General features: G+C 39.5%; 1 protein-coding gene across 1 annotated transcript in view; it reads left to right on the top strand.

Annotated features, from left to right (window-relative positions):
* Positions 1-26,987, top strand: part of Tmem135 (transmembrane protein 135) — a 163,699-nt gene that overhangs the window by 121,258 nt on the left and 15,454 nt on the right. Inside the window, exons 7-8 of the mRNA XM_051148883.1 lie at positions 21,458-21,499; positions 25,357-25,503. Coding sequence (XP_051004840.1) covers positions 21,458-21,499; positions 25,357-25,503 — 189 coding nt within the window. The remainder of the gene's footprint in view (positions 1-21,457; positions 21,500-25,356; positions 25,504-26,987) is intronic.

Genomic DNA, 26,987 nt, shown 5'->3' with positions numbered 1-26,987 from the left:
GATAATACCATTTGTACATAAGTTATATAGAACATAATACGTAATATCGTGAAGCAGTGCCATGGTCATGTAATCTGATTCCCACTGCAGATGTCTCAACTAGGGAGTGTGGCAGATGCCTCATTCATAACTGGTGTTTAAGAAGCCTTTAAAGATCATTTAGCCATAATCCTAATTTTTCTTCAGAGGTCAGGAGGCTGGTACTGGATATGTGGAGGAGTCAGAAACATCAGATGTGGTCAGAGATGTGGGTGTTTTGAAAAGAAAGGGAGAGATGCTTGGAGAACTGTTTCTTGCCCTTCCTTCTGGACACTGCCTTTCGGTCTGTCTTTCTCTTAACATCCAGAATTTTTAAATTAGTTGTCCATATTTGCCTTTTGCCATTTTTATATGGCATGGTAATGCGGTTTACACCCCACGAGCCTCCAGAATTTCCTCTTCTGAGATCATCAGAAACAGCTTACCTCTAGATCTAATGGATAGCTACTATTCCTTTCCTACAAGAACCATCATTTTGTGCCCTTCATAGGGCATTTTGTCCCCTTCTCTTATGTGACTAACAAGGCAGAAATTTGAGCAGGATGAATAAGACTTGCTAAGGGATCCTGGACAAGTTATCTTACCATTGTCTCATCTCTTTGGTGTGTTTAAAGGAAGTTATTCTTAGAGCCTATAGTACAGCCATGAGTACCTGAATATTGCCTAAAAAGAAGTAATCACTTAGTAAAGTAAATTCTTACCTTAACTATTGTCTAATTCAAATAACTTGCCTTTTGAAAACCCGTCTATGCTATGTCTGGCCTTGAGAAACCTCTTGTAGCCTACCTTAATTTTTAACATAACCAGAGTTTCCCCCAATTGTGTTGGTTGTGACACACACAAAGCTTTCAGTAGTCAGATCCTCATTTCTTATCAGCACGATCGTCACATTCACATTTGTACATATAATCTCTTGTACATTTAATATCACAGAAATACTGATTTTTACTGAGTGATTCCCCTAAGTAAATGTTAGCCTTTAATAAATAGGAATATTTTGTCTGCCCCATGTCAATCTGGTAATTCAGTCACTGATGAAATGTATTCTTAGAGAAATCCCATTTCCCCCGCTATTAGGTTTGAAGACATAGCGTTTCCTTGTCTACAATTCTCCATTGTTGCCACCTGAGGTCAGAGGCAGCAACTAGCTGAAATTGCAGCAGAGATTAAAGAAATACCATGATTTTATCCTAATCTAGGTTAAAGGGAGTTTAGATCCATTATTCAACTCTTCCTTAATGATGACATTTCTGCCTTTGGTAACACTCAGTTGAAACACTGGTGGTGACAAAGCATACCACTCAGTTCAAAAGCCAGTGGGGCCTAAGTTGTGAATACTAGGCTGATGAGAGACCGTGTTTCTAAGACACAAAGTTGACAGCACCTGAGGGGTGACTTCTAGCCTCTTGATGCACCAGCGCACACACAAGCACATACATGTGAGTGCACACATATACACACGTACATGGTTAGATATTATACTATATATGATACTGTCTAATATCAGAACTTATGGTTCCAAAATAACTTAATGTGCTTTGATTAGCGTACCTGGAAAAAATATAAGATTCCAACTGTGTGGGAGCCAGTCCTATAATTCCAGTACCCAAGAAGCTGAAGCAGGAAGAGCACCTTGAATTCAGGGCTAATAGGGGCTAACATAGTGAGATGAAAGCTTGCCTGGAATACAGTATGAGACTTTTTCTCAAAATGAAATTTTTATTTCCAGTATGTTATTTTAATGGCACATTAAACATCAGCATTTTGCATAATAAACAGAAGTATGGATGACATAAAAGTTAAAACCATCTTTTAAGACATTTATAAAGGGGACATGTTTATTCACAGTAGGAAATGAGCTACTTGCTTCATAAAGCAGTCACTTGTGTTTAAATTTGAACTTGTAAAGTTGTAAATTTTACCACACATAGAAAGTACTCTGTATTATGTGCTCCTGATTTATGATAATAAATAATATCTTATAATTCTGAAGAAAGGAAAACACCCATATTTTCCTGTCTTTATGTTATAATTAGAATAATTTAAAACAGCATAAATTCTTTGTTTTTTATTTTTTAAAATGTTACACTCTTAAAGTGTTTGCTTACTTCTAGCATTGGATTTTATTTAGATTTAAATAAATAGATTCAGTTCTGGTAGCACAATGTGCAGATTTCAAGTCCAACTAAATATTATTTTCTACAATACTAACAATATAATTATTCTCTATTTATTCTGTTCTAGTAAAATAGATGTTGCAGTTGTAAGATGGTAAAATTTGTTATAAATCCTGTATTAGCAAAACTGCAGGAATACTTAATATACATGACTAAAATTCCTGTTGCCTAGATTTGATGGAAGAAAAAGTACCATTTACTTGAATGGAAAAATATATTTGGCATCAGCAATTGCTGTTTAGAACTGGATACCTACCATATGAGCGAGCATCTGTGTCCATATGTACTTCCTGGGAAACAGCCAGGCAGCTAAAATATTTCCTAATCGCTCATTTACTTTCCGTCGAGAAAATATTTCACACTGAGGTCAGTTCTTTTGGAAGGAAGAAATTAGAGCAGAGCAAGTAATATTTAATCCTCGTTTTACAAACCAGTAGTGAGAAATCTAGCTGGGAGCCAAGACTTTACATCCTACACAGCTGCCCATAGAGCTCGGTGCATCTCTGTACTCTGGTTGTTTATCTTTAAAATATTTTAAAATATTGTCTGCCAAATTCATTAAGCAGGTGTGGAGAAATTTTTGAGTCAGACCCATTTCCTGTCATCTGTGAGGAATTCTGGTCTTCTTTTTCATTCAATGAGAATAACTTGGATGCTTTGAGAGTCATTTTGTCATACGTTACACAAATAGAATATTTATTCCTCCTCTCCTTCCCTTCTGCCCTAAATCTGTTATAAGAGCAAATTTTAATAGTAGTCTGAACACCTCTAGAAAATAATTGGTATCTTTGATAAAATAGTTAAATATTCTTTCAAATACATTTAACCATCCCCTGCCATTGTGACATAGTATTTAAAGAAAATGAGAGGCACAATGAATCTAGAAGTAGCTTTCGGTGGCTTCTATAGAATTCCAGGTCCTCTGAGATATAAAGTGACACAGATGGCATTTCTTATTTCACCAACCAGTGTGTAGAAAATAACAGCGATCTTCATGCACACTCAGCTTATTGCCCACCGGACATCTTCCATGTTTATTTATATGTTCTGTAGGATGCCAGGGAAGGTATATCTTCTCACGCGGTTAATGAGTAGAAGAGTCCTCCACTGTCAATTGAAAATATAGGCCTTTTGCTGAAAGATTGGATTGAAAACGTATTTGTTTTTAAACAGACTGAATATTTTCATGACTCAGAATAATAAAATGGAAATATTTACTTTGAGGATAAGCCAATTTATATATTATTGGACATAACACAGACCACCCAGGCCTGGACTCTACTGTTTATAGTTAGGGATCTTAAAGCTCCATGTGCTCTGGGTGAGTCAGACCTATCTCTGTTCCAACTCGAAAGGTTTCTGTCTACAAAGGGCAATAATTTCACCTTCCCCACCCTCCTTCTCTACCCTTGGCTAGTAAAATTCTGTCTAGCAGATTATTTTATTTCTGCCGGCAGCTCTGTAATGATAACACTACAACAGTGCCTCATCTGTCAACGGACAGATGTTTAGTATAGTTGGAAAGCACTGGAGTTATACTTGCTTTCAAGACAGTTTAGATACATGTGAATATATAAGCATTATGTTATGAAAATTTGAAGTCTAATATGAAGCTTCATTTTCCTCTATACGTGTTTAAAATTTTTTTGAATTTTTTTTTTTTTAGTTTTAAAACTTCAATTTGTTTATTATTTTTCAACATTTCTCTTGAGTCTTCCATTCATACCCTGAAGTGACTTCCTTATTCATTCAGCTTTTGTGTTTCCTTTGAATGATTCAGGGATTTAATTGTATTCCCTTTGCTTTTACTGAATCTTCTTATGATTTCTCTTTTTAATTCTCTATGTGGGCTTTCATCCAGGTCACTCCCATTGGAATCTGTTACTGTGGGATCAGTATTTCTATAGAGGTATTACTGTTTCCACTTTCTCATATTTCTCACATTTCTGTACTGGAACTTGTACATCTGGGATTAGCTCACTGAGTGAAGGGTTTTGGTTTTGATGTTGGCTCCATTCTTTCAGTTGAGGCATTTGTAGTATCATATGGGATTAGATAGTAGAGGATTAAGTTGTTCTTTCCTTAGGCACTGACTAGGGTTTTAGTTCAGTAGCTAAACCATTCACAAGCTTTTAAGGCATTTGACATATTCCACCAGTGTAGACTATTAATTGCAGAAGCAACAACTACTGCTAAACAGGCCCAGTATACAAAGATTGTAAGAGTCAATTACAGAGCCATCCCTTTAAATCCAGTTACCTGCTGTTACTTAGGTTGCTGGTCAGCAAGATTAGGAACGGAAGTCCTCAGGTAAGTATAAGTAAGGATTAGTATCAGCTGAGGAGAGAATGAGGAGAAAAGTAAATGGATGGGTACAGCTGGGGTGGTTAGGACAAACAGCCATTCATTATTTTTTCATTAATTTATTCATATTACATCTCCCACTTCCCCCCATCTCCCCTCCCCTATGTCTGTGATTGAGGGAGACCTCCTCCCCCTATATATGCTCTTAGAATATCGCGTCTCTTCTTGGTAACTTGCTATCCTTCCTCTGAGTGCCGCCAGGCCTCCCCATCCAGGGGATGTGGTCAGAAAAGGCAGCCATTCGTTGTTAATAATGCTATGGAGAGTTAGAGTTAGGAGGGCAGAACAGGGAAGAGGGTGGAAATGAGGAAGGAAATAAAAGGTATATGGGGTGTGCGATAATGGAGTAATCAGTAACATGGGCCAAAAGCCTTACAGAACAATGTAAAACCCAATCAACTAATATATAAAGAAGCAAACTTATTCAAAGAATTTATGCAAGAGGTAATTGTTTTATTTAAAATAAAGTGAAATGTAAACTCTAGGTTTTTTGTTTTTGTTTTTTTTAAGAAATTACAGCATCAGTCAGTATCCTCTCATTCTGATTAATTTGGCACATTGAACTGATAGGGGAAGTGGAGGGCAGTTTGTGGCTCCAGTTGAAACTTGTTAAACCAGAATTGCCGGTGTGCATTATCTAGGTGGAGTTTGAACCAGTTACCTTTCGGGTTGAGTTTCTATTCAGCTGCCAGCAAGTATCAGCTTTTCTTTGGGGGTTTCCTGGCCTTTGAGGAAACGTTCATCCATTATCCCACGTGTAGGAGATGGCCCTCCTTCCACCAGCTGGGGTTCAGTGCCTGAGGTTCTTGTGTGGTCATGTCTGTGTTACTGTGCACCATTTCAGCTGAAGTGTTCACTTTACCTGGGTTCTGGCTCTCTGTGTTCACTTTAGTGTTCTCGGTGTAGTTACAAATCAGGCTCATTGACCTGTTGTGAGTTCAGCAGCTGCTTCTTAGTTACTCACCCCTCCCCGGCACCACCCACTTTTCTGGCCCAGACCATGGCAAGGCACTTCCTTCATGGAACATTCCTTCCAAGGTGCCCACAGAGAATCTCAGCTTCTGGTCTGTGGATCACAGTCCAGGCTCTCTCCCCAGGCTCCTTATAATTGCCTATCTTTCTGCCCAGTTCAGCCCATGATTGCACTTGCCCAGCCTTGGTCCTTTGTTTGGAACTGGTGTTGGGGTAGGAGGAAGGTCTCCCTGGCAGTTCCTGCTGTCCTCAGCACTTTTTTTCTTGGCAGCTGAGAGTCAGTGGGGGGAATGTCCCTCCTGGTTGCTTCTTTGGGCAGATCTTTGTGTTTAGCTGTCATCTCTTATGATCATTGCTTATTGAGCTGACTTCTCTTTTATTTCTCGGACCAAGGGAGCTTCTGTTTTCTATTTTACCTACAATCTTTTCATCTGGCTTTGTTCAAAGATCTTTTTGTAATTCTTAATAACACTTGACTTCAGGCATATGGTACTTTCTCTTGTTTTTTGTTTGTTTTGTTTTGTTTTGTTATAATTTCAAGTCCTCCTCTTTCCTCCATTGGTATTTTTGTTTGACCACTCATTACTCCTTTAATGAATGTGTGTAAGTAAGAAGCACACTCAGTCCATCGAGCCTGTCTTCAGAGTATGGTGCTTGCCCTTGTGACTCCAAGGCTTATTGGGAATGAGGGCTCACCACCCCTCAGCGTCAAAAGAGAGTGGCGTGGACTGTCTTATCAGTAGTCAAAGGAAAGATGAAACGCCAAAATGTGAATTGTGGTTCATTTTAAATGCTAAACAAACCATTGTTAAGGATTGTTTCACTGAACATAAGTCATTGCTTGGAACTAATGTTTAAAAACTGAAATTATTGATTTAGGTTTAAAAAAACTTCTGAATACTAAGAGAAGAGGAAATGCTGCAAATTTTAGGAGACAAGATTTAGGGGGAGAGAAAAAAGTAGCTTAACATATATTGAATATCTGTCATATTTTATACTACGATCTTGCTAGGTGATTTTCATACAATCTCATTGTGTTTTAGGCTTAAGATCGTCCTGTACAGCAGTGGTTCTCAACCTGTGGCTCATGATCCCTTTGGCAAACTTGAATCTCCAAAAATATTTTCATTCTGATTTGCAGCAGAAGCAAAATTAGAGTTATGAAGTAGTAACGAAAATAATTCTATGGTTGGGGGGTCACCACAACATGAGGAACTGTATTAAAGGTCACAGCATCAGGAAGGTTGAGAACCCTGCTCTGTAGGAATCTGCCTATGCTGCTTCCACCTGTGCTTTGGAGACCAGGCTGCAGAGTACAGCAAGACTGCTTCTCCAACAGCTTTCAAAACTGAAGCCAGGAAGAGGGGCTGGCTGCTCTTGCAGAGATCCTGACAATTCCCAATGCCCACATGGAGGCTCACAACTGTCTATAACCGTAGTCTTTTAGCGTCCAGTGCCCTCTCTTGGTGTGCAGATGTACCTGCAGACAAAACATTCATCTACATAAAATAAATAAATCCTTAAAAAAAAACAAAAACAGCAACAACAAAACTAAAACTAGGAGACTGAGCATATTGGTCAGTGGTTACCCGAGTGATGATTTGAATAAAATAAATGAAATAAATGCTTTAAATGCAGATATCAAACATGAGGTCTCCAAAATGTATTTTTGCTGTTGAAAATCTTTCAGCTCAGTCTCAGATGAGGTGACTGAGAAGAGCTTTGCTCCCCAAGCTAAAAATGTTCACAGACTTGCAAATCTGAAAGCTGTTCAACTCTAAAATAAAACCCTTCCCAACTCCCGGCTTCTTTCCCACAGTCCCTTCGGGCCAAGGCAGGCCCCTCTGCCAGCTGCTTCATTATAACTCTGTGAGTTATGCCACAGCTTTCAGGAATAAATCCAGACTTATTTGTCATATCCTCCCAAATGCGGCGTAACACAGTTTCTGCCTGTTTTTCCCTCAAGGCTGTCTTCCCTGGCTGCGTGGCCCAGCCTCTTCATTTTCCAGTGGACCCCTGCTATACTCTGCCTCCTCAAATTGTGCCACGTCATTCCCCCCTTTCCCACCTTTCGCATTTGTTGTTTTGTAACGAAGGACCGAAAGACACTAAGTATGTCCTTGTACTTTACAGGGCTCATGGGAAAAACTCAGGACCAATGAAAGTGTAGAGTTCACAAACTCATATATGCTGTATTTTCAGCTCCCCATCCCCTTGTTACAGAAGGATAAAGATGCTTATATTATGGTATGTGGGAACTAGATTTGGAAGAACCCTCTTCCACTTAAAGAACTCTTCAGAGGCATCTGTTATATTTGTAGGGTAAATAAAATGGTTTCTTCTTGTTTGAGTGAAATAATATTTAAGACGTCTTTGTATATATGTCCAGGCCCTTAGAGATTTTCTGCTAGAAGAAAAGAATACATGAGTATTATTATATTGGATATAATTGTATTTCAAATAAACACCAGAATCATTTTTGTCTGTTCTGCTCAGTGGTGTCATTTCTGGTTTTGCTTCATTCTTTTATCCTCTTGGGCTCTCCTCTTGGGGGAGAGCATGGCTTTCCCCCTCTCTACAAAATGTACAAGTAGAATAAGGCATGGCTTAAAGTCAAAAGGAAATTCCTGTATTTAAGACTAGAGACCACTGCAGGCTTTCTGAGGCCAAGGCCTGTCAGATACTTGGCTGGTAGGTGAACTCAGTGTTCTAGCAAAGGCCTTTAAGTGTAAGGATGTGGAGATCTGTGGCACTGTTGCCCAAATTGTAACACATCACTCTGTATATTGGATTGTTGTCTTTTAGGATACTAAAACCTCAGATACACTCCATCCATGCAAATTTATTGGAAAACAGTGTAGTTTTTTTTTTTTTTTTTTTTTTTTTTTTTTAACCACATTAGAGTCTTAGAGTAGACGAAAAAAAGCAAGGCTAAGCTTGTCTGGATTTTAAAGTTTTCAACTCACTTTAATTTTCTTCCAAGTTCCACAAAGACCCATAGTCATGCAGCAAGGACATTTTGAAATAAATGTAAATATAATATTGGTTTTTGTCTTTGCATCATTTTGATGTACATATGCAGTGGAAAATACTGAACTGAAATGGGCACACGATGAGATGGTTTTTGAAGAAGGAATTAAGATGTAATTGGAACACTTTAGAATGTGCTCATAGCTCAGCTTCATCCGTTTTTTCTTTTTTGGATTTTGAGACAGGATTTTTTTCTGTAGCCTTGGCTGTCCCAGACTCATTCTGTAGATCAGGCTAGCCTCGAACTTACAGAGACCACAAGCCTGTGCACCCTGAGTGCTGGGATTGTAGACATGCACCATTGCCACCTGGCAGTATCCATCTTACAGTAGGAAAATCAATACAGCTGAATGCTGTATGTGTGTCCATGCACGTGGAGGAGGCATGTGTGCAGATACAGAACCCATCTGGCAGCTAGCTGCTGCCTGAGTGTGGGGTGGAAGGCAGCATGTGTAGTACGCTGAGCACATGCTGTCTCTTTGAGCTGGACAATAACCTTTGTTTTAAACCGTCTTCAGGGGGTATGCTCATTAACATCCTATGTTACTTTCCTGCTAATTTTTGGATAGCATGTGTATTTAAGGTATCTTTAAAACAACATTGTGTGTATATTTTTAGCCTTTGAAGCTAGGAAAGTGAGGGCATTTTGCAGAAACTCAGCTTGTTTAACAAATGCTGAATGTAATACCCCCTTCATATTCACTCTACTCAGATAATTTCCACACACAGAAATGTTTCAGATGAATTCAGGGCTAGGTAAGCTACCTTGAACTGAACATATAATTTTGAATATTTGACTATTTAGTTTCTTCACTCATATTAAATATACTTTTATGTTGAGAGGCTGACAGTTGTACAACATTCTACATAGAATAGATAAGGAAATGAAATGCCTTCAGTACTCCTTTAAATCAAGTATTCCAATATCTCATATGCAAATTTAATATATATTCAATAAAAATGATTTAATTTGAGGCTTAAAATCAAAATGGGGCCATATCAAGTTTGAGTGAACCATGAATTTGCAGATAATATTTTATGTCAGAAATTTTAAGCTATAATACCTTTTGTTTTACATTTATTTACTTACTTAATCTGTATGTACATGTGTGGTATGGTATGCGTAGCGAGGCCGTATCTATCATATTTCTACCATGGGTTCTGAGATCGACCTCAGGATATCATGCTTGGCATCGGATACCATCACTGAGCCATCTCACTAGCTCCAAGTTGTGAAGAATCTTAAAGCCCATTCAATCCAAGTTCTTAATTTTCATTTGGAAAACCCAAGGCTCAGAAACAAATGTCTTTTTAAGTTACTAGATAAGATAGTGAAAGAGCTGGAATTGAAAATCAGCTGGTTGGATTCTAACCAGTCTAAAATGGTAAATAAATATTTTCCAGAAGAATCGGTGAAGTAAGCCTCTCAGCATTACAGGCAGGTCTGTAGGTCTGTCTGCACGTCTGCAGGCAAAGCCATTTGTTCTATAGAAAGTCGGGGTACCTCAAGACTGTTCTGAGGATTAAAGTCAGTCGTCCCAATGAGGAAAGCCAAGTAGCAGCAGTGGCTCTCCTTTCTCTCACATTCTGAGTTATAGGTGCCACACTGTTGTCCCCTAAGAAGTATCTTCTAGGTGGCTTTGCTGTTTAGTGAGCTCCCTGTTTGTACCCATGGTCCCTACAGTTTTAGTTAGCCTCTCATTACTCCACTTTTACTGAGGCAGGTCAAGAGACATGGCTGCTCTGTTTATGGTGAGAATGTGGTTAGGTTTTGTTACAGATAGCTTTATGAATGCAAATGGCTTGGCTTAGCCAGTCTTCTTGGTGTGTGCATTGTGATCTCACTCAGTGGGCTGAGGTAGGGTCCTCATAGTACAAGTCCTGCCTGGGCAATTTACTGAGAACTTGACTAAAACAATATTTAAAAAGCAGACTGGCTGTATAGTTCAGTGGTCAAGCACCCTCCAGGTCTGTGTGAGATGTGTGAAATTATGTTCAGATACCCTTACTGTAAACAAACAAACCCAGCTAATTAAAGTTTGTTTTAATCAGGTTTTTGGCCTGCTCCAGTTTTAGCCTTATTAGAGTATAGCCGACTGTGGTCACTGGTCATTTTTAAAAAATATAATATGCATATGAACATATGTAATGTGAAGTTGGAAAAACTTGCTGTGCTATCAGTTTTGGAAGTCTTCAGTTTATGTACTGAATTGACATTGTGCAGAATGAATAGCTTTTCAAACTTCCTAGGGTAATGTTGGGTAAATGAGTGTCATCTTACGTTCTTGGGTTTGATTACAGAAACTAATAAAGCATTGTCTAAATCTAAACAAACAAACGAAGAAGGATAAAGAGAAAGAGATGATGAGGAGGAGGAGGAGGAAGAAGAAGAGGAGGAGAAGAAGAGGAAGGAAAAGGATGATGATGATGACGATGATAATGTTTGCCTATAAGGAAAGAGCTACCTCCCCAAGCTTCCTCCAGACATGCTCTAAACGCATCCCGTATCACCCTCCCACATCATCCAAACACTCCTGTAGCCAGTCCCCTTATCACTATCACCCCCAGATCTCCCATGCAGTGTCCTATGCATAGCGCTGCAGCCGGTCTGGCCTTCAGATTCCAAGGAGCCAGAACTTAAGGGAGCTGAGCCACTTCTCCCTTGCTGAATCCTTGCTAGTGTTGTTTTCTATTTATCTTCATGGCTTATTCTTTTCCTAAGGCTCATTTGTCAATCATGCATCTTACTTAAAGGATTATTAGTCCTGTACTCAGTGAATACTCTTGGGGTTTTATAACTATTTACTTACTGTTTGCTTTTTTACTCTTTTTTAAGTTGCAAGCACCCTTGTACTTGAGATTGGAGCCTTTCCACCATCCATGAAAGTTTTCTTCTGTTCTTTGCTGTCATTTTTCTTCCTGTTACTAGAGATTTGGTTTCTTTTTCCTAGAATTTCATATCAATGGAATCATATATAGTGTCTCTTTAATTGATTGGCCTTTTCTCAGTTTTGTTTTGTTTTAAGATGCTTACTTTTACAAAGTGACTTGCCCTATTCACATTGCTAAGTGCTATTCTCTCATATGGCTCCATCACAGTTTATGTTTTCATGTGCTGATTGACTTGTTTCTAACCCAGGTCACAATTTTATCTGACAATTAATATTACATGTACCTCTACTTGAAATTTGTACATCACTTTATGCTGTTATGATTGTATATGTATTTCTGAAAGAGGCTTTTAATTATGAAGCATGGTGAAATAAATATGGTATTGGGTTCAGGAAGATCCTGTCTATTTCACCACAAGATTTAGGCCAGTGAGCTTGCTGTAAGTCAGGACTGTTCACTGTCCATGCCTTGTGTGTGTAAGTTGGCCATTTCAGTGCTGTCTTAGCCTCCACTGCTGTGGCTGCAATAGCAGCAGCAGTGATACAGTAAGTAGCATTTGAACAATATGAAAGAGGCTCTGTTATTTACATGTTTTAAATGGAGAAGCAGGTACGGAGTTTAAACCACCTGCTCCAGAATCTGCTCCCCTGTCCTCTGATTCTAATTCAGTAATTACTTGTTGAACAAATTAATTACTGTCCAAACAAATAACATTTGCTTCATCATATCTTAGATATAGTGTTAATTACACAAGACTGAAGGAAAGGCAGCTCCTTCCTCTGTGATGACACTTTTCATTGCCCTTCCTTCTTCTCAAAGTGAAGAAATGATGTCGCTATCGGTTACATACACACAGTGAAATCTGGACCTATTATTGTAGCTGGTTGAAGTCAGGACTAGGGGAGGGGAGGGTACGTGAACGCCCAATTAGATAGTGTTTGCAGCACTAATGCACTGAGGCTTTGTGACTTACTACAAATAATATTAGTTTGGTACACTACTAGTTCACTAAGCTTGGTATTTTACCTTTATATGTTCATTTGGCTATAGTTTTGGGTTATTTTTTTAGCCTTATTTGAGTTTCTTATTTAACATCTTTTGATAAATCTATGATAAAATCTATGAAGATTAGTGTGGCTTCATCTTTTAGAAACAAAGGAACAGCGCACACTTTAGATGTTTTTAATATCTGTTGACTTCAACAGAATTTAGCTGGTAGCTTGCTATTTTGGAATCTTCAGGAGATACTACTAATGAGATTATATAAAAAATAATGTGGTAGTTTCAGAGGAAGATCATGTGAGTCACCCTATTCCTGTTAGGATTGGGACTTCTCTTTAGGTGAAATTCACTCCCATTTTCACATGGCCAGTACCACTTTCTCTCCCCTGCCCTCATGGCAGTGCTGTAGCTGCCTTAACCCTCTGCTGCTTCTGATACCCAGTTGCCTCTTTTCCCAAGTTATATGTATCCCTTCCACTTCTTCTGTTTCTACTTCTGCCTTTACGCTGTCCTTTGGCCTTCTTGATATCAAAGCCAAGGTTGCGTATCCCTCCCTTGTGCTTTGTTAGCATCATGTTCTGTATATTAAAGTACTTTCTGCAATGCGGTACCATTATTTACTTGTATGACTACTCTGGATTGTGACACTGTTGCAGGAAATTGGTGGTATTTTTTTTTCCCTCAGCAGTTGAGGACTTGCATGGTAGATAGGAATTGTCAGCAAGGATTTAAGGGTATGAATGAGCAAATAAATGATGGAGCAATACCAGCAACAACCCAGCTTGCAAACGCTATGGTCTCATCTCCTTTGCTGGTTTGCAGTTCCTGGTACAGCGGGGAACATACCTTCCAGCAGTGGACCTACCTTTTAGGCTTGAGGACTTCATGTTACAATGGCAGTTTATTTCATTTGTGGTTTTAAAAACACCTCTGCACAAGGAAATGCTGGAGCCCTCCATTTCAGACTCACATGTTAATGTCAAGTGTAAGCATGTGCCAGCTCAGCAGTATTAAAAAAAAATGAAAGGAGCTTTTTATGAAGGTCAAGTCCTAAATCAAAATAGACAAACCCTCAAATTTCTGCTATAAAAATGAATCCAAGGTACTTGGTGCCCAATTAGGGGTATAATTGCTTTACAACCCATAGATTTCTTTTGCTATGTCTACATAGATGAAATTTTTCTCTCACCGTATTTTTACCAAGTGTTTTATCTGATGTGCAGTATTATCAGAATGCTCTGAAGTGTCTGAATGATTAAGGAATTAGTAAAGAAGGAAGCTTAGACTATATGTAGTGTATGCATAACTATAAAGTAATATTTAATGTGCTATTCAAAAAGCCTGACACCAGAAGGATCCTTAAAATCACTCTGCTTAAAGTTAATGTGAGAAATACTGACTCATGGCATCATGTTATGTAGAAAAGAGGAATTTTGTTTTGAATTGCCTTAAATATTCTAAATAAACGTAATTGGTTCTTGGCAGTTACTTGTTTGCCCTTAATAGTAGACAGGTGCTGCTGGTCATAGGCTTCTGTGGTGTCTCCACGGGGAAGCATGCGGTCCCTTTCCTGCTGACACTGTACCTGGGGTTGGGATGTGATTTGGCTGAACAATCCTGAGTGGAAGGGACATACTTTAATTAGAAGCAGGGGTCCAGTCTTCTTCATTCTCTTTCTTTCTCCTCGGACACTTCACACTCATTCCAGATGGCTACCTCTCCATCATGCTAAGGAACAAAGGAAAGATGGCCTCCAGTCGGCAGTAGCCAGCCCTTGTTGCACATGTGGCACGAGCAAGGTCTAAACTTCTGCTGTTGGAAACCAGTGAGATTTTGTTTCTGCAGCTTAACCCAGCCCACTAGTTCCCAAGCTTTAGCGTGAGTCTGCATGCGAGCCATGCGGAGACTTCCGTGTAGCGCAGTTGCCGTGCATCCTCTTTCTTGCTCCACTGTTGGAGTTCCTGAACTCTGTGGCTCTAGAGTAGTAAGTCTGTGCCTTCAGTTAGTGTGTGACCTAGGCTTTGTGTTTCTCGCGTGGAAGGTAGTTCAGGTGGAGGGGAGGCAGGTACAAAAGGCAGCATGGAGGATTGACAAAAGTATGCTTTCAGGGAAATTGTGTGATTTCAGAATGAGGAGCTGAGCACCAGTTGTTCTAAAACTCTCCATGTCCTTTGTCACTGGTAAAGTTTGCCTAACCCCAGTGGCAGGACTGCCACTGTTTTGCCTCAGGTCCGTGGTGTCCCTCCTTGTGCACTCTTGGATTCTTTACTTGTCTGTGATACATCTTCTTCCCATATGGAGCTCAAGCCAGAGAGCTAGCCATTTGGGATCGGCTTCCTGTCGTCGTCTGTAGGTGGAACCAAATTGGGCCGTTCACTTCTCTGGCCTTGGTGTCTCTATCTGTAAAATGTTACTCAGATTACTTTAGTCTCAAATTTCAGGTACCTCTCTTTCTTGTCCAGCAGTGTGTGCTGGCCTTCCCGGTTCCTATTATGCACGTGGAAACGTATTCAGAAGAGGTGGCTGGAGTGTTTTAAGTGTGTGCTTTGCCACTTGGCATGATTATATAGTCTACAGGTTCATCAGAAAACGGTCATTTCCAAAAGCTCCTAAAATGCTCAGAGATGGGTATTTTGCTTATTCTTAAAGTTATTTTAGATTTGAACTTTGGGGTTAAATAAGCATACATTTCTGAAAAACACTAGACTAAGATTAATAGTTTCATGCAGCTGCTCACTTTATTCAATATGAAAATTCATTTGTTGTATTAATGACATAGATACCAATATATATTTGAAATAAAGTAACATGATTCAAATATTCTATTTAATTTAAGACACTTGGTTTCATCTCTTTTTCAACATTTATGGAGGAAGAAAAAAATCCAGAGTATTTACCAGTCTTGAGCTCCTTTAAAAACTGGTTCAGTCATCGTGGTTAGAATTAGCTTCATTTACTATAAACAGCTTTATTTCTAGAAATGTTGTGAATTTGAGTCACTCATTAAATTTTTCTGGGACTCATGTGAAAGCTCACTTCGATCTTAATTGGTGGTACCTTTAGTGTGTCGAGTGTGAGCACGTGTTACTGGTGGGGACCTGCAGCCCGGCCCTCCTGCCGGCCGCTGGAAACTGCACTCTCTTCCTTTCTGTCCTCAGTTTTGACCACTGCTGCTATTAGCAGTTCATTTCAAGATGGAAATATATCCTATTGACATTTCTCTTCAGGTGATCCTTGGCTCCTAAGCCGTTGCATGAAGCTTGGAATACTGTGTTGCTAGTGTGGATTTTACGCAAAGGCTGTTCAAGCTTGTCCAAGTTTAAGGAGAAAACTGATTCTGTTGGAGTTGTTCCTGTGTGTTTAAGCCCAACTGTTTCTAATTTGTATGTGGGACACACCAGAAGGCAGCACACAGTAATTGCTTGGAGGTTCACACTTGCTTCCCTGCCACTGCTGCCTGCCTCAGCAGCATTCTTTGGGTTCTAGGGGACCAACCCAATCCCCAGGGTTTCCGGGCATGAGATGAGTGTACAAAAAGTGTTTATCAGAGTCAAAAGCAGCACTGTTGATTCATTTGAAAGTGCACAAAGGGGAGTTATTAAGAATATTTGGAGTTAGGATTGCTCATGGAGGACCAAAACAAGCTCTCCCAATACAATGGTTGCTCTTCTACCTCTGCATTGCAGTGTGTAAAGTAACGTACAATAAGAACACATTATTTATTCTATTTTTCATGTCAAGTGGTATATACAGGCCGAAACAAAGTTCTATCTTATTGTTCAAACAATAGCAGATGTAAGAGGAAGGTCTTGCTGTGTAATGTTTTAACCACACACATAACTCAAGTTCTGAATAGTAGCGTGAAGCAAGCAGTGTAACCTGTTGGCATATGCATATATGATTAAGACAGTACAAATATAAAATATAAGATATAAAACAATATAAAAGTAAATTTGTACTATCCCAGTTTTTCTTGTCATTCGCATGATAATAAGCAAATGCAATAAAATACATAATTATTGGTCAGGTCACGTATATTATAATTTAGTACTAAGGTATATTCTTACTTTGGAAATTAGTTGAGAAAATTAACTACAAACCTTTTTATTGTTTTGTGAGATTAAAAAATAATTCATATTAAAAACTATATAAAATTGCATTGCTTAGATTTATTTACTTATTTATTTTATATATGTAAATGTTTTGCCTGAATGTATGTATGTATAACATATGTGTGTATCTGTCATGGAGATCAGAAAAGGCCATTGGGGTCTCCTGGAACTGGAGTTACAGATGACTGTGAGCCCCTAATACAGTGGCGGAACCTGAACCCCGATCTTCTGCAAGAGTAGCAGGTGCTCTAAACTATGGAGCTATCTTTAACCCCATGCCTTTCCTTTAATTATGACCCCTAAATTTGGCCCTTAATAAGGAGACATTTATTCTTTTTAGACTTTTATTTTTTTCTGCTGGATTTATTCTAAATTTGTTACCAATGATACAGTAATTTAAAAAATTCAAGACTTTGATAATACATGGCTGCTATTATCACTGATCATTTCTTTACAGCACCAGTAGAAATCTTAACATTTATACTTCTTTTAAAAACAATTTTTCTAATTTGTCTTTCCGTTTTCATTTTTGTGCTTTTACATAGTTTCTGTGAATCATAATTTAAAGAGCTGATACGAAATACTAGAGGCATCTGAGGTTTGAAGTGATGGTCTGACTACTTCAGACAATATTTAGATAGCTGTCTGCATCCCCTACGTTATCAGCAAGCGTCCCTCGTGTAGCAGATGCTCAATTAATGATCATTTGAGTAGCTTAAGGTGGAGTGGGTACCATTAGCCGCATTTAACAGTTCGGTTTCAAGAGCATAGAAGTGTTGCAGTTGATTGCAGGGTAAAGAGGATCATAAATGCCCTCTCCCCGTATTTTGGTGTGTGTGTGTGTGTGTGTGTGTGTGTGTGTGTGTGTGTGTGTGTGTGTGTGTGTGTGAGAGAGAGAGAGAATTGGGCTTTACAGTTCTCTCAAGGTTGCTTAAAGGTTGGCTAATGTCTATAACCTTGTAAGTATCAAGATTTTCCTATACTATGCATTTTTCCTGAAGAAATATTGTAAGTGAATTTTAGGAAGTATTTTATATTGATTAAATTCACCAAGTAGTTGAAAACTAAGCAGACAATCTCAATGTTTTCAGCTTTTTGGAGAGGGTAGAGTAAAGCAGAAGCTGCAGTTCACACCATCCAGTTTTATAGTGGCTGGTGCAGAAGAGCAGGACACTAAAGGTTTTATAATTTTGTGAAGTTATAGAACTATGGAAACAGAAAGGCCAAAGCTCAAATATCCTGGTATTTACTTAACAAAGCACAATGTAACTTTTTGTTAGTGATATTTTGAATTCCCCATAAAGTGTGTATTTAGAGAAAAGCTTGAAAGAAAAAAAAATTTGCTTCCTGGGTACAAGTTCTTCTAGGCATGGTTCGCTAGTGACACCTGCTGGTCAAGTGATGTAATGACATCACAGCGTCTCGTTGAAGTCATGTCACAGGAATTAAAAGTAAGCTTGGGAAAGGGAAAAAATATCTTGTACAAAATGTGAACATTTCAACAAGAATGCTATTTTAGTATCATAAGTATTTGGCCTCTCTGTTCCTCCTGGCATGTAACATGTAGTTCCAGCCTGCGCCTTTGACAATAGCTGTATATTGGCCGAGGCTTTAGAGCTAGAAACCCCATTCTCCTGTGTCTTTACTTGAGTTTTCGTATTACACCTTACATTGGCACAGACAGAGCCTTTCAAAAGTAGAATTATAGTTAGTCTGTATCATCTGCACGGACTAAATAGGGAGCCTAGGCATACATGAGTTGAATGCATTCTTTTTATGGACACTTGAAAATAAAATGAGACTATTTTAGAGGATGATGTGATTTTTTTTTCTATTAAAGAATTCTTGGCATTAAAGCTTATGAGTGAATCATACACAAATGCACACCAGACACATTTCTTCCTCTGTACTTGTTTCCTTCATTATGGGTGTGTCTGGTCCCCTGGGATTGCATGCTGTGTAAAAGAATCACTCATCTTCCATGGTCCTCGGACCTGCACAGACATCTGCCCGCGTCCTTCATGTTCTGTCTGTTCAGTGCAGGCACATCTCACACTTAATAGTTACAAAACAAGATTCTTTTCTCCTAGAGTCCTATTCAGTTTCTCACATTAGTAAATGGCCATTGTGTTCTCTTTACTTTACCAAAGACCTGCCAGGACGTGTTGGATTCTCTCTCATTTACTCCACATTCAGATGCTCAAGACATTTGGCCAGCTCACTTTTGCCATGCGCTCACATTCTTGTTTCCTGCCCCACCTTGGTCACCTTCCTCATGCTTCTAACCGTGCCTTCCTGTCGTCTGTTCTCCACCCAGCAGCTGAGATGATTCTCACAGCTTAAAACACATCTTCTTCTACTAAGATCTGTCCAAAGTCCTTCCCATGCCCCAAAGTACCTCCCTGCGTAGTAGAACGCTCCCTCCGTTTTCCCTCCCTGACCATATTTTGTACCATGATGTCGCTCACCTACTCTACTCACGCCTAGGCCCTCGGTGGCCTGTCCTCACTGCTCTGCCAACTCAGCACCACTCTGCACCTGTTGCTTCAAAGGAAAATCCCCTCCCTCCATTCCAAAAGGTGTCTGATGTGCTATGACCCTTCACCTTCTTAAAGAGTCTCTGCCTGACCCATTATGAGAAAAACAAAGCCCAAGTCTTCACCAGCTCCTCCCCCCCCCCTCATTGCAGGATTTTTACCACAGCAGTTATTCTGTGTCTTATATCTCCCTGAAGGTCGATGTCAGAGGAGAGGGTGATGCTTTTGTGTCCATGGCTGCATAATGGAACCTAAGCCAGTTCCTACACATTATGTGAAGAATAAATACTTAAGTGGAGACTTGATTTGATCTGCATTGTAATCATGGAGGCCATAGCAAAGGGAAGACCTTTCTAATGTGGTCCGCCTTATTGAAGTCTTCCCTTCATGCCTTCCAATTTTAACATAGGTTCCAGTAACATTGGTTCATAGTTAGGCTAATACCTGCACAATACACTCAATATCAAAATGTGGGGCCACATTTTAAAGATTCTTCCTATAGAATAATTACTTTATTGTTCTTTTGACCCCCAGTTACCTTCACAGACCTTACACACATGAACAGAAGAAAGAATAGCCTCCTTTGAATCCATGCTAAGACTTTATCAATATGAAGTGCTTCCCACAGGGTTCTACTGAAGAACCAGACCTCCATCATAATGCTCCAAAAGCTACTTTTGATGTTTGCTCTTCTATTAAATGTATTGTGCAGGGTCACAGATATGCCTTGCTGACCAGACTGGGTTGTCAGGGTCTCTTAACTGTTCCACACTGCACGAAGACAAATGGCTATCTTTTAACAATAACTTCCCAAAGCCAAAATTTGTTCCCAGATGTACATGATCTTTTAATTGATCTGTTGCTTTCTTTTCCCTAGTCAATAGGGCCCTTGGCCAGTTCTTCACCACTCTACTGATCTAGATTATGGGTTTTAAATTACTGTGAAACACTTTCTTTTGATGGAAAAAGATAAGTTTAAGAAATTTAATAATGTAATTTGGCCAAGAACATTTTTAGTTTAGCTTACGAATTCTTTTGCCTTCATGCCCATCCTGTGTAGATATTTATGTCATGTGTTGCCTAATTGTAAGCTTATGATTACACTTCACACTGTCAACATGACTATTAAGTCATTCATGGTGCAGTCTGAAATAAAGCCTTAAATGTTTGAAAACATCTGCCCATGGATTAAATAGTTTCTAAGATTCTAGGTCACACCAATAAAATATATTTGAAAACTAGTCAGTAATTTTGTATATTTCCGCTATGGCTTATCATACAAGTGATGAGCAGACTGAGTTGGCCACCTATATTTAAAGATGGACTTTTTAAATTCAGGTCAAATGAGACCATCATTTTGTCACTAATTTTTATATATATTTTTCCAGAGATTTTGATAACCACCATCCAAAACCCCTTTATGACTGATTATACCAAAGATTCCTGTGGCTGTAGTCTTTTTGCAAAGGGGTATCACTAATGCCTTTAAGTTCCTTTTTAATACTTACGATTAGCCCGAGAATCCTAATTATGACATAGCATGCAGCTTCCCCAGTTAAAAGCAGTAACAGGAGGATGGGAAGGAGAAATGCTTTGTTTTGTCAGATTACACCACCACTGCCCCCCAGACACCTGGAATTCTGAGTCCCGTTAGTCTGTTAGTCTCCTGACCTCCACGAGGTAATGTTGTTGCAGGTCTTGAGCCCCGAGGCAAGTACAAATGCATGCAAGTCTGTGCACAGAGCTGTGCTGTTAGCTAACAAAAGATGGATAAAGCGCCCAAACCACTCTAGTAGTGATGAACGGTCAGGAAGTGCTGTTTGGATTCTCCTCCTCCCAGTCTCAGTGTTTTCCTAGCCCCCGTTACCTGTTCTGCTTGGCCCTAATCAGAGGGTTTGTGGGACGTTGAAGTGAACTTGAAGCCTTTCTGTGCATGCTCAGCTCAGCTCCTTGTTACACTGCACCCACAGAGTCAATGAGTCAGGACCTTGATTGACATATGTGAGGTACTCTGAGAGGGAAATCAGCCCTCAGGCATGGACTGGAATGAAGATTGTCTTACCTCGTTGTAGATCTGGATGGAACCTTAGAAGATTGACTTAGTCTCCTCTACCCTGGCTCTGAGCATCGAGACCCAATGTTGTTCCTATGCCATAGGAAAGCTTTAATATACTAATTGCTTTATGTGAGATGACTTGCTGTATATTTCATTGCTTATGTCATTAACAAAAAAACTTTACACTTTAAACCATTTTTAGGAAGAAAAAGTTCTTTAATATGCTACTTTACATTTCTAAACATATTATTTTATGATTGCAAATTTTCATTTCAGGTGCAAGGATGGTTTGAAAGGCTTTACGTTTTCTGCACTTAGGTAAGTAATAGTCTGTTATGTTGAGAGAAGTTACAAGGTAATCTTCTAAAAATAATGAGTGTATATAATTACAGTAAAGATTTAGTAATGTAATTTTAATCTGACAGGTCTTAAAAGTCATAATAGTATTTTCTTGCCTTTGTGGGTAGATTATTAATTTTTTAGACTGAGTTATGGATAGGACTTATAGACTGGGAGGCATGGTAGGTCTTAAGTGTTCCTAGAGTGTTTAATTTTCATCTTTTAGCATAGCAATTGACTTATGTATTATATATACTGTGTAAATGCTATTTATCACCATTATTGCATATTATAGCTCAAAACATCTTCATAATGTAGACAGCCTTTTTTTTTTTTTTTTTTTTTTTTTTTTTGCAAACATTCTGCAAGGTTGGTTTGTCATGTGTTGAATACAAAGTTTCACTAACATCTCACTATAAATACTAAATCCACAGCCCACCACATTTTTTTAGTTTGTGTCATAAGCATTACTTGTTTTATTTTTTAGTGCTGATAGAGGACTTGCCTAGTGGAGTTTAGTAGCATGGCATTTACTACAGGTATTAGATAGAAGAGTTAGGGTGTGCTTCCGGGATAGAAGGTTTCAAAGATTGTCTTATGTGCTTATTCTAAGGAGCCTTCACACAGGTGCTCTAGTGCACAGTGAGCATTCTGATGGCTGGCTTTGCATCTTTCAGGGGATGTGCATTTGAGACATGGCATTAGATAACTAAGAATGAAGAAGGGCACTGTTCGTAGAGGTGAATAAAAATGTCTATTTGGGGAATATAAAGGTAGTTTTGGCAGGTGACGTCTGTCAAAGACTTAAGGCTTGGGGTAGGGGAGAGTGATTTGGATGTGATAAGTGGGTGTTTGAGGGAGGTGGTTAACAGTAACTTTGAAAGGTGAGTCCAGAAGGAATATCTGTGACATGTGATGACAGAGAGCTGCAAGTAGAAAGGTAAGTTCTGTGATTTACAAGATGAGAAGATTTGAGAGAGAAAAATGGAAGTTATTTTCCCCACATGTACTTTGAATCAGGAATTAGTTTGGAATGTTTGCACTTACAAGTACTCTTGTTAAAGAAAATTGTCCAGTATTGCAAATTGTTGCATTTATATGGTACTTGGCCTTCTGCTAAGCAGGTTGGATCTCATTTTAGATTGCCTATACTGCCCATTAGAGATTGCTCTTAAAGCTTTAAAGATGGCAGAGAATTCTAGTACCAAAAGCTAGGTTTTGGTTTTATTGTCAAGTTTCATCATCAAAAAGTATTGGGTTAATGAACATTGTTCTTGGAGGTTTCCTTAAGCAATACCTGGCATCTCCTCATTGTTGCCTGATTTATGTTACAGACACTTGTAATGAGTTTATAGCCTGTCAAAAAAAAAAAAAAAAAAAAAAAAAAAAAAAAAAAAAAAAAAAAAAAAAGAACATTTAACTAATTACAGAAGGGAGGGGGCAAAATGTACTTGTAGTGGCCAAACTTCCTAAGTATGACTTCCTGGCAATGTTAAACTTTATGAGAAAAGGATATTCAGTGCCTGATGGGTTTGAGTGTGCTGGCCACTCTGGACCTTAGATGAGTGCAGTCACCATCAGGCTTGAAGGAAGTGTCCATACTCTACACACTGTAATTACCATGTCATGAAAACACACATTGTTTCATAGAGGGAACATCCCCTTCATCTATTGTAACCATTCATAAAGCAGGCGAGTTTAATGTCTTCTGGCTAGACACAAGCTAAAAGCTTTAGAATATAAAACTTTACTCTGATTCAGCTCCCATGTTTAAAGCATCCTGCCTGTAAAGAGCACATGAGCTGTAAAGATAACATTCATTCACTATTTACTTGGTTTTTTCCTTTGTCTCCAGATCTGTACTGTGTTGAGAATGCACTGATGAATGAGTCAGATACATCTCTGCCTTCAGAGACTGCAGAGAGGACACAGTGCTAATTAAAATTGTGCTGATATTACAAAGGAGGGACCAGATTTTTCACTTGTGTATTTCAGCCAGAACTAACAGTCTTGCTTTCCAAGTTGTGGATAGAAATAAAGGCAGAGAAGGGGGCAAGGAAACTGCAAAGAATATTTACTAGCTTAAAAAAGAAAGCCAACTGCCGTAATAGGACAAACTAAGTGTTATACACTTCACTGATGATGTTTTTCCCTTATGAAAGGAGCATGGTTGATGGTACTGAAGGAAGGAGCTTGACTTTTAACAGGCAGAAAAGTATTTAATAAGCATGTAGGGAAGAACGATACAGACAAAAGGACAGCTCTGAGGCATCGGCGTCCTTGCAGGGGAACAGTCTCGGCACCCTGAAGTTAGCAGCACCCTGGATGTTTACTGAGCTCACCAGAACAGGATGGGTTGGTCAGTGGTTGGTTGTAACAGCATTTTGGGTTTCTTTCCCAAGAACTTCCGTTTTTGTATTTTGTTTGTCACGGGTCTCAGTCCAGAACGTGAGTGAAGTGCTATAGATCCTCCTTGAGTGGATTCTTTAGAGTTGGGTAGACTTTCTGAAGTTTTGAAGGTGGGGTTTCCTTCAGAAAGTTCAGCTCTTTGTGTCAGCAAGAGCTCTCGCAGTGTAGTTGGAAACAGCTGTGCAACTTGTGCGACTGCTCACTTCCGCAGTGTTATCTGATGGCAGGAGCATTTTCAGCTGCAGTGTTTTGACAAGTGGTCATCTCCTATGTGTGTTAGATTTTTTCCAAAGGAAATAGGTAGATTGGAATAATAATAGCAACCATGGAGTTTAAAAACCTTAAGGAAATACAAGGATAGGTATTTTTCGATGTTTCTGTTCTTTAGTTACCACTGTTTTATTGGGGACCTGAAGTCCTTTCATGTGCAAGTGACTTTATGTACTGCCACTGCTTATCAGTAAAGAAGCCTATGTAAGCAAGAGTCCAGTGAAGCCCCCAAATTAGGTCACCCCAGAGTGGAAAGGAAGGGTTCTTTGGGGGTAATTCAAGCTGCCATGGCTATCTCCTGGGGTGGAGAGAGAAGAGCTTAAGGCTGGAAGCCTTGCTGGTTTTAAAGGGAGCCGGTAGCTGATGGGAGGCAGTCTCGAAGCTGAAACAGCCTGGGAGTTTAGAGTCCTAGTGGGGAAGGTTTGTGGGCCAGGAGAGCCAGGAGCTTTGGAGTGTGTTATAGATATGTGCTGAGAATGATTGCTGGAGTGCGGGGCCAATGAGGGAAGTGTTCACTCTTCCTCAGACAGAGGGCATGGCTTCACAAGTGTCTGGGCAATGCCCACAGTGAGTTTCTGTCTGTTCACTAGCAATCCCTCTGTTTGCTTGGTCAGAAGGATTTGGGACCCCATTTTGGACCTAACAGCCAACAGGTGTAAACATAGTTTTTCTCTGAATGAGAAACTAATTCAGTTATAATTATGATTGGCTTGTGGATCCAAATTGACATGCTTCTTCTGAAAAATTTAAAGCATGTAATACCTTTAGAAATATCCTAAGTTAAAGATTACTTCATAGAAGTCCTGTAATATATTGTAGCTGATTAATTTGATTTAAAAACATCAGCCTGTAATTCCAGCACTCAGGAGACAGAGGCAGGATCTCTGTGAGTTTGATGCCAGCCTGGTCTACAAAGTGAGTCCAGGACAGCCAGGACTACACAGAGAAACCCTGTCTTGAAACAAACAAACAAACAAACAAAATTAGCATGTCAAGTAAATTCAAAATCTTTTTTAGAGTACAATATTATTTTATGTAAATTGTGAAAATAACTATTTTAACTAAGAAACTAAACTGTATTTGTATTTAAACAGATTTTTTCCCTATTGAAAAAAAGTGAAGAGTGAACATGACTGACACTGTGCTCTCTCCTTCAGGTTTATTGTAGGGAAGGAAGAAATCCCCACACATTCTTACTCCCCAGAGACAGCGTATGCGAAAGTGGAACAGAAGAAGGAGAAGCACAGGGGAAAGCCAAAAGGAATGAACATAGTCGCCCTGGTCAGGAGGCTGGTGGACTCCATGTGAGTGCTCTGTCCCAGGGTCTCACACTTACTCCCCGGCTCATATGATCTCTGTACAGGCTAAGGCGTTTTCCTCTCCAGGCAATGATGAGACACAGCTGTACCTAGAGTTCTAGAATGAATGCACACGGCGGCAAGGGAGTGTTGCTCATGCGTCCTCGTTGGATGGTGCATCGTCACATGCCTTTAAAATGGGTTTCATGGAATTGGAATCATTTTCGCTTTGCTAAGGAGGCTGTGGAGGGAGGGGTCTGGAAACCTCAGCTTGTTCTCAGTGGCTGTGTCAGACTGTGGAAAAGAGAGAGCAATCGCTGGGACAGTCAAGAGGACTTGGGCGTAAGGAGAAAACGTATAAGTAAAAACAGTTTCTAGCAGTGACAATATTTAGGGCTCTGGGCTCAAATACTTATTTGTATATTATACGGAAAAATAAATCTTTACATTTTGAACATTCATTTTTATTTTAGCATGGACATTTAGTAAAATAAGTTTAGTCATTTAAACTGACGACATCAGCCAGTGAAACAGTTATAGCAGTGATATGTTAGAGAGAACAGAATGCATAGGCAGCATGGAGAGAAATGGGATCACTGTAGGAAGAAATCAGAAAGCATGCATTTGACTCTTTATTTGCCTCAATCAGCTCTGTGTCTTTGGACAAATGATCAAAATACCATTTTCCACAAAATCCTTGTCTATTTTATAGAGGGCAGAAACAGGTATGACAATGAACTCAGTAAGCAAATGCAACTTAGGTTTGGGTTAGCTGAGGGAAGAAAGGAGTAGCTTCCGCTCAGTGGAAATACCTGAGAGGGGAACAAGAGGAGAGCATGAATGGATGAAGGTGCAGGGCTCGAAGGTCAGCGCTGATTGGTCATGAAAGTAACTGCAGCAGTAATGAGAGGGAACATGGGGAACAGATGACGGTGCACGCTCCTGGGCTCAGCACTGATTCGGTCATGGCAGGCCTTGCCCAAGTAGCTGCAGTCAATCTTCTTGGGTGAAACTATTTGCAGAACTGTATAGAAGCAACGATAAAGTATGAGAGTAGCCTCTCTAGGACACTGGGAGCCATTCTGGGTGATGAAGAATCACATGGCAGTTCTTAGGATTTCGGTCCTTAACTCTGCTCGTAAAGTAGTTCTGTGAAACCTGCCCCTATCTTTGAAGACGTTGAGAAGTGTGAAGAGTGATGGGTTGCCTAAGGCCGACTTCTCTAGCTCACCTCTAATCAGGCCTCCAGCTTTAATCACTCAGCACTTCCACATGGCCAGATATGGTGTATCATTCCCATGACATAAGATGCTTAGGTCAGAGTGAGCTGGTGCCCTCCCCTTTGGCCGGGGGAGGCTGCCTGTGTAGCCCAGCTGCAGTGCAGAAGTTGGTTTCTGAAAGTCTTGGTAAAGAGTTAGCACAGCGTTGGAGAGGTACAGAGACAGAACATTGCTCTACAACCTACCGTTATACCCAGGGAAGAGTTCATG

This window comes from Acomys russatus, chromosome 7 (assembly GCF_903995435.1).
Source record: "Acomys russatus chromosome 7, mAcoRus1.1, whole genome shotgun sequence".
Taxonomy (NCBI): Eukaryota; Metazoa; Chordata; class Mammalia; order Rodentia; family Muridae; genus Acomys; species Acomys russatus.
The sequence above is the reverse complement of the archived record's forward strand: the minus strand, read 5'-3'. Positions and strand labels throughout refer to the sequence as shown.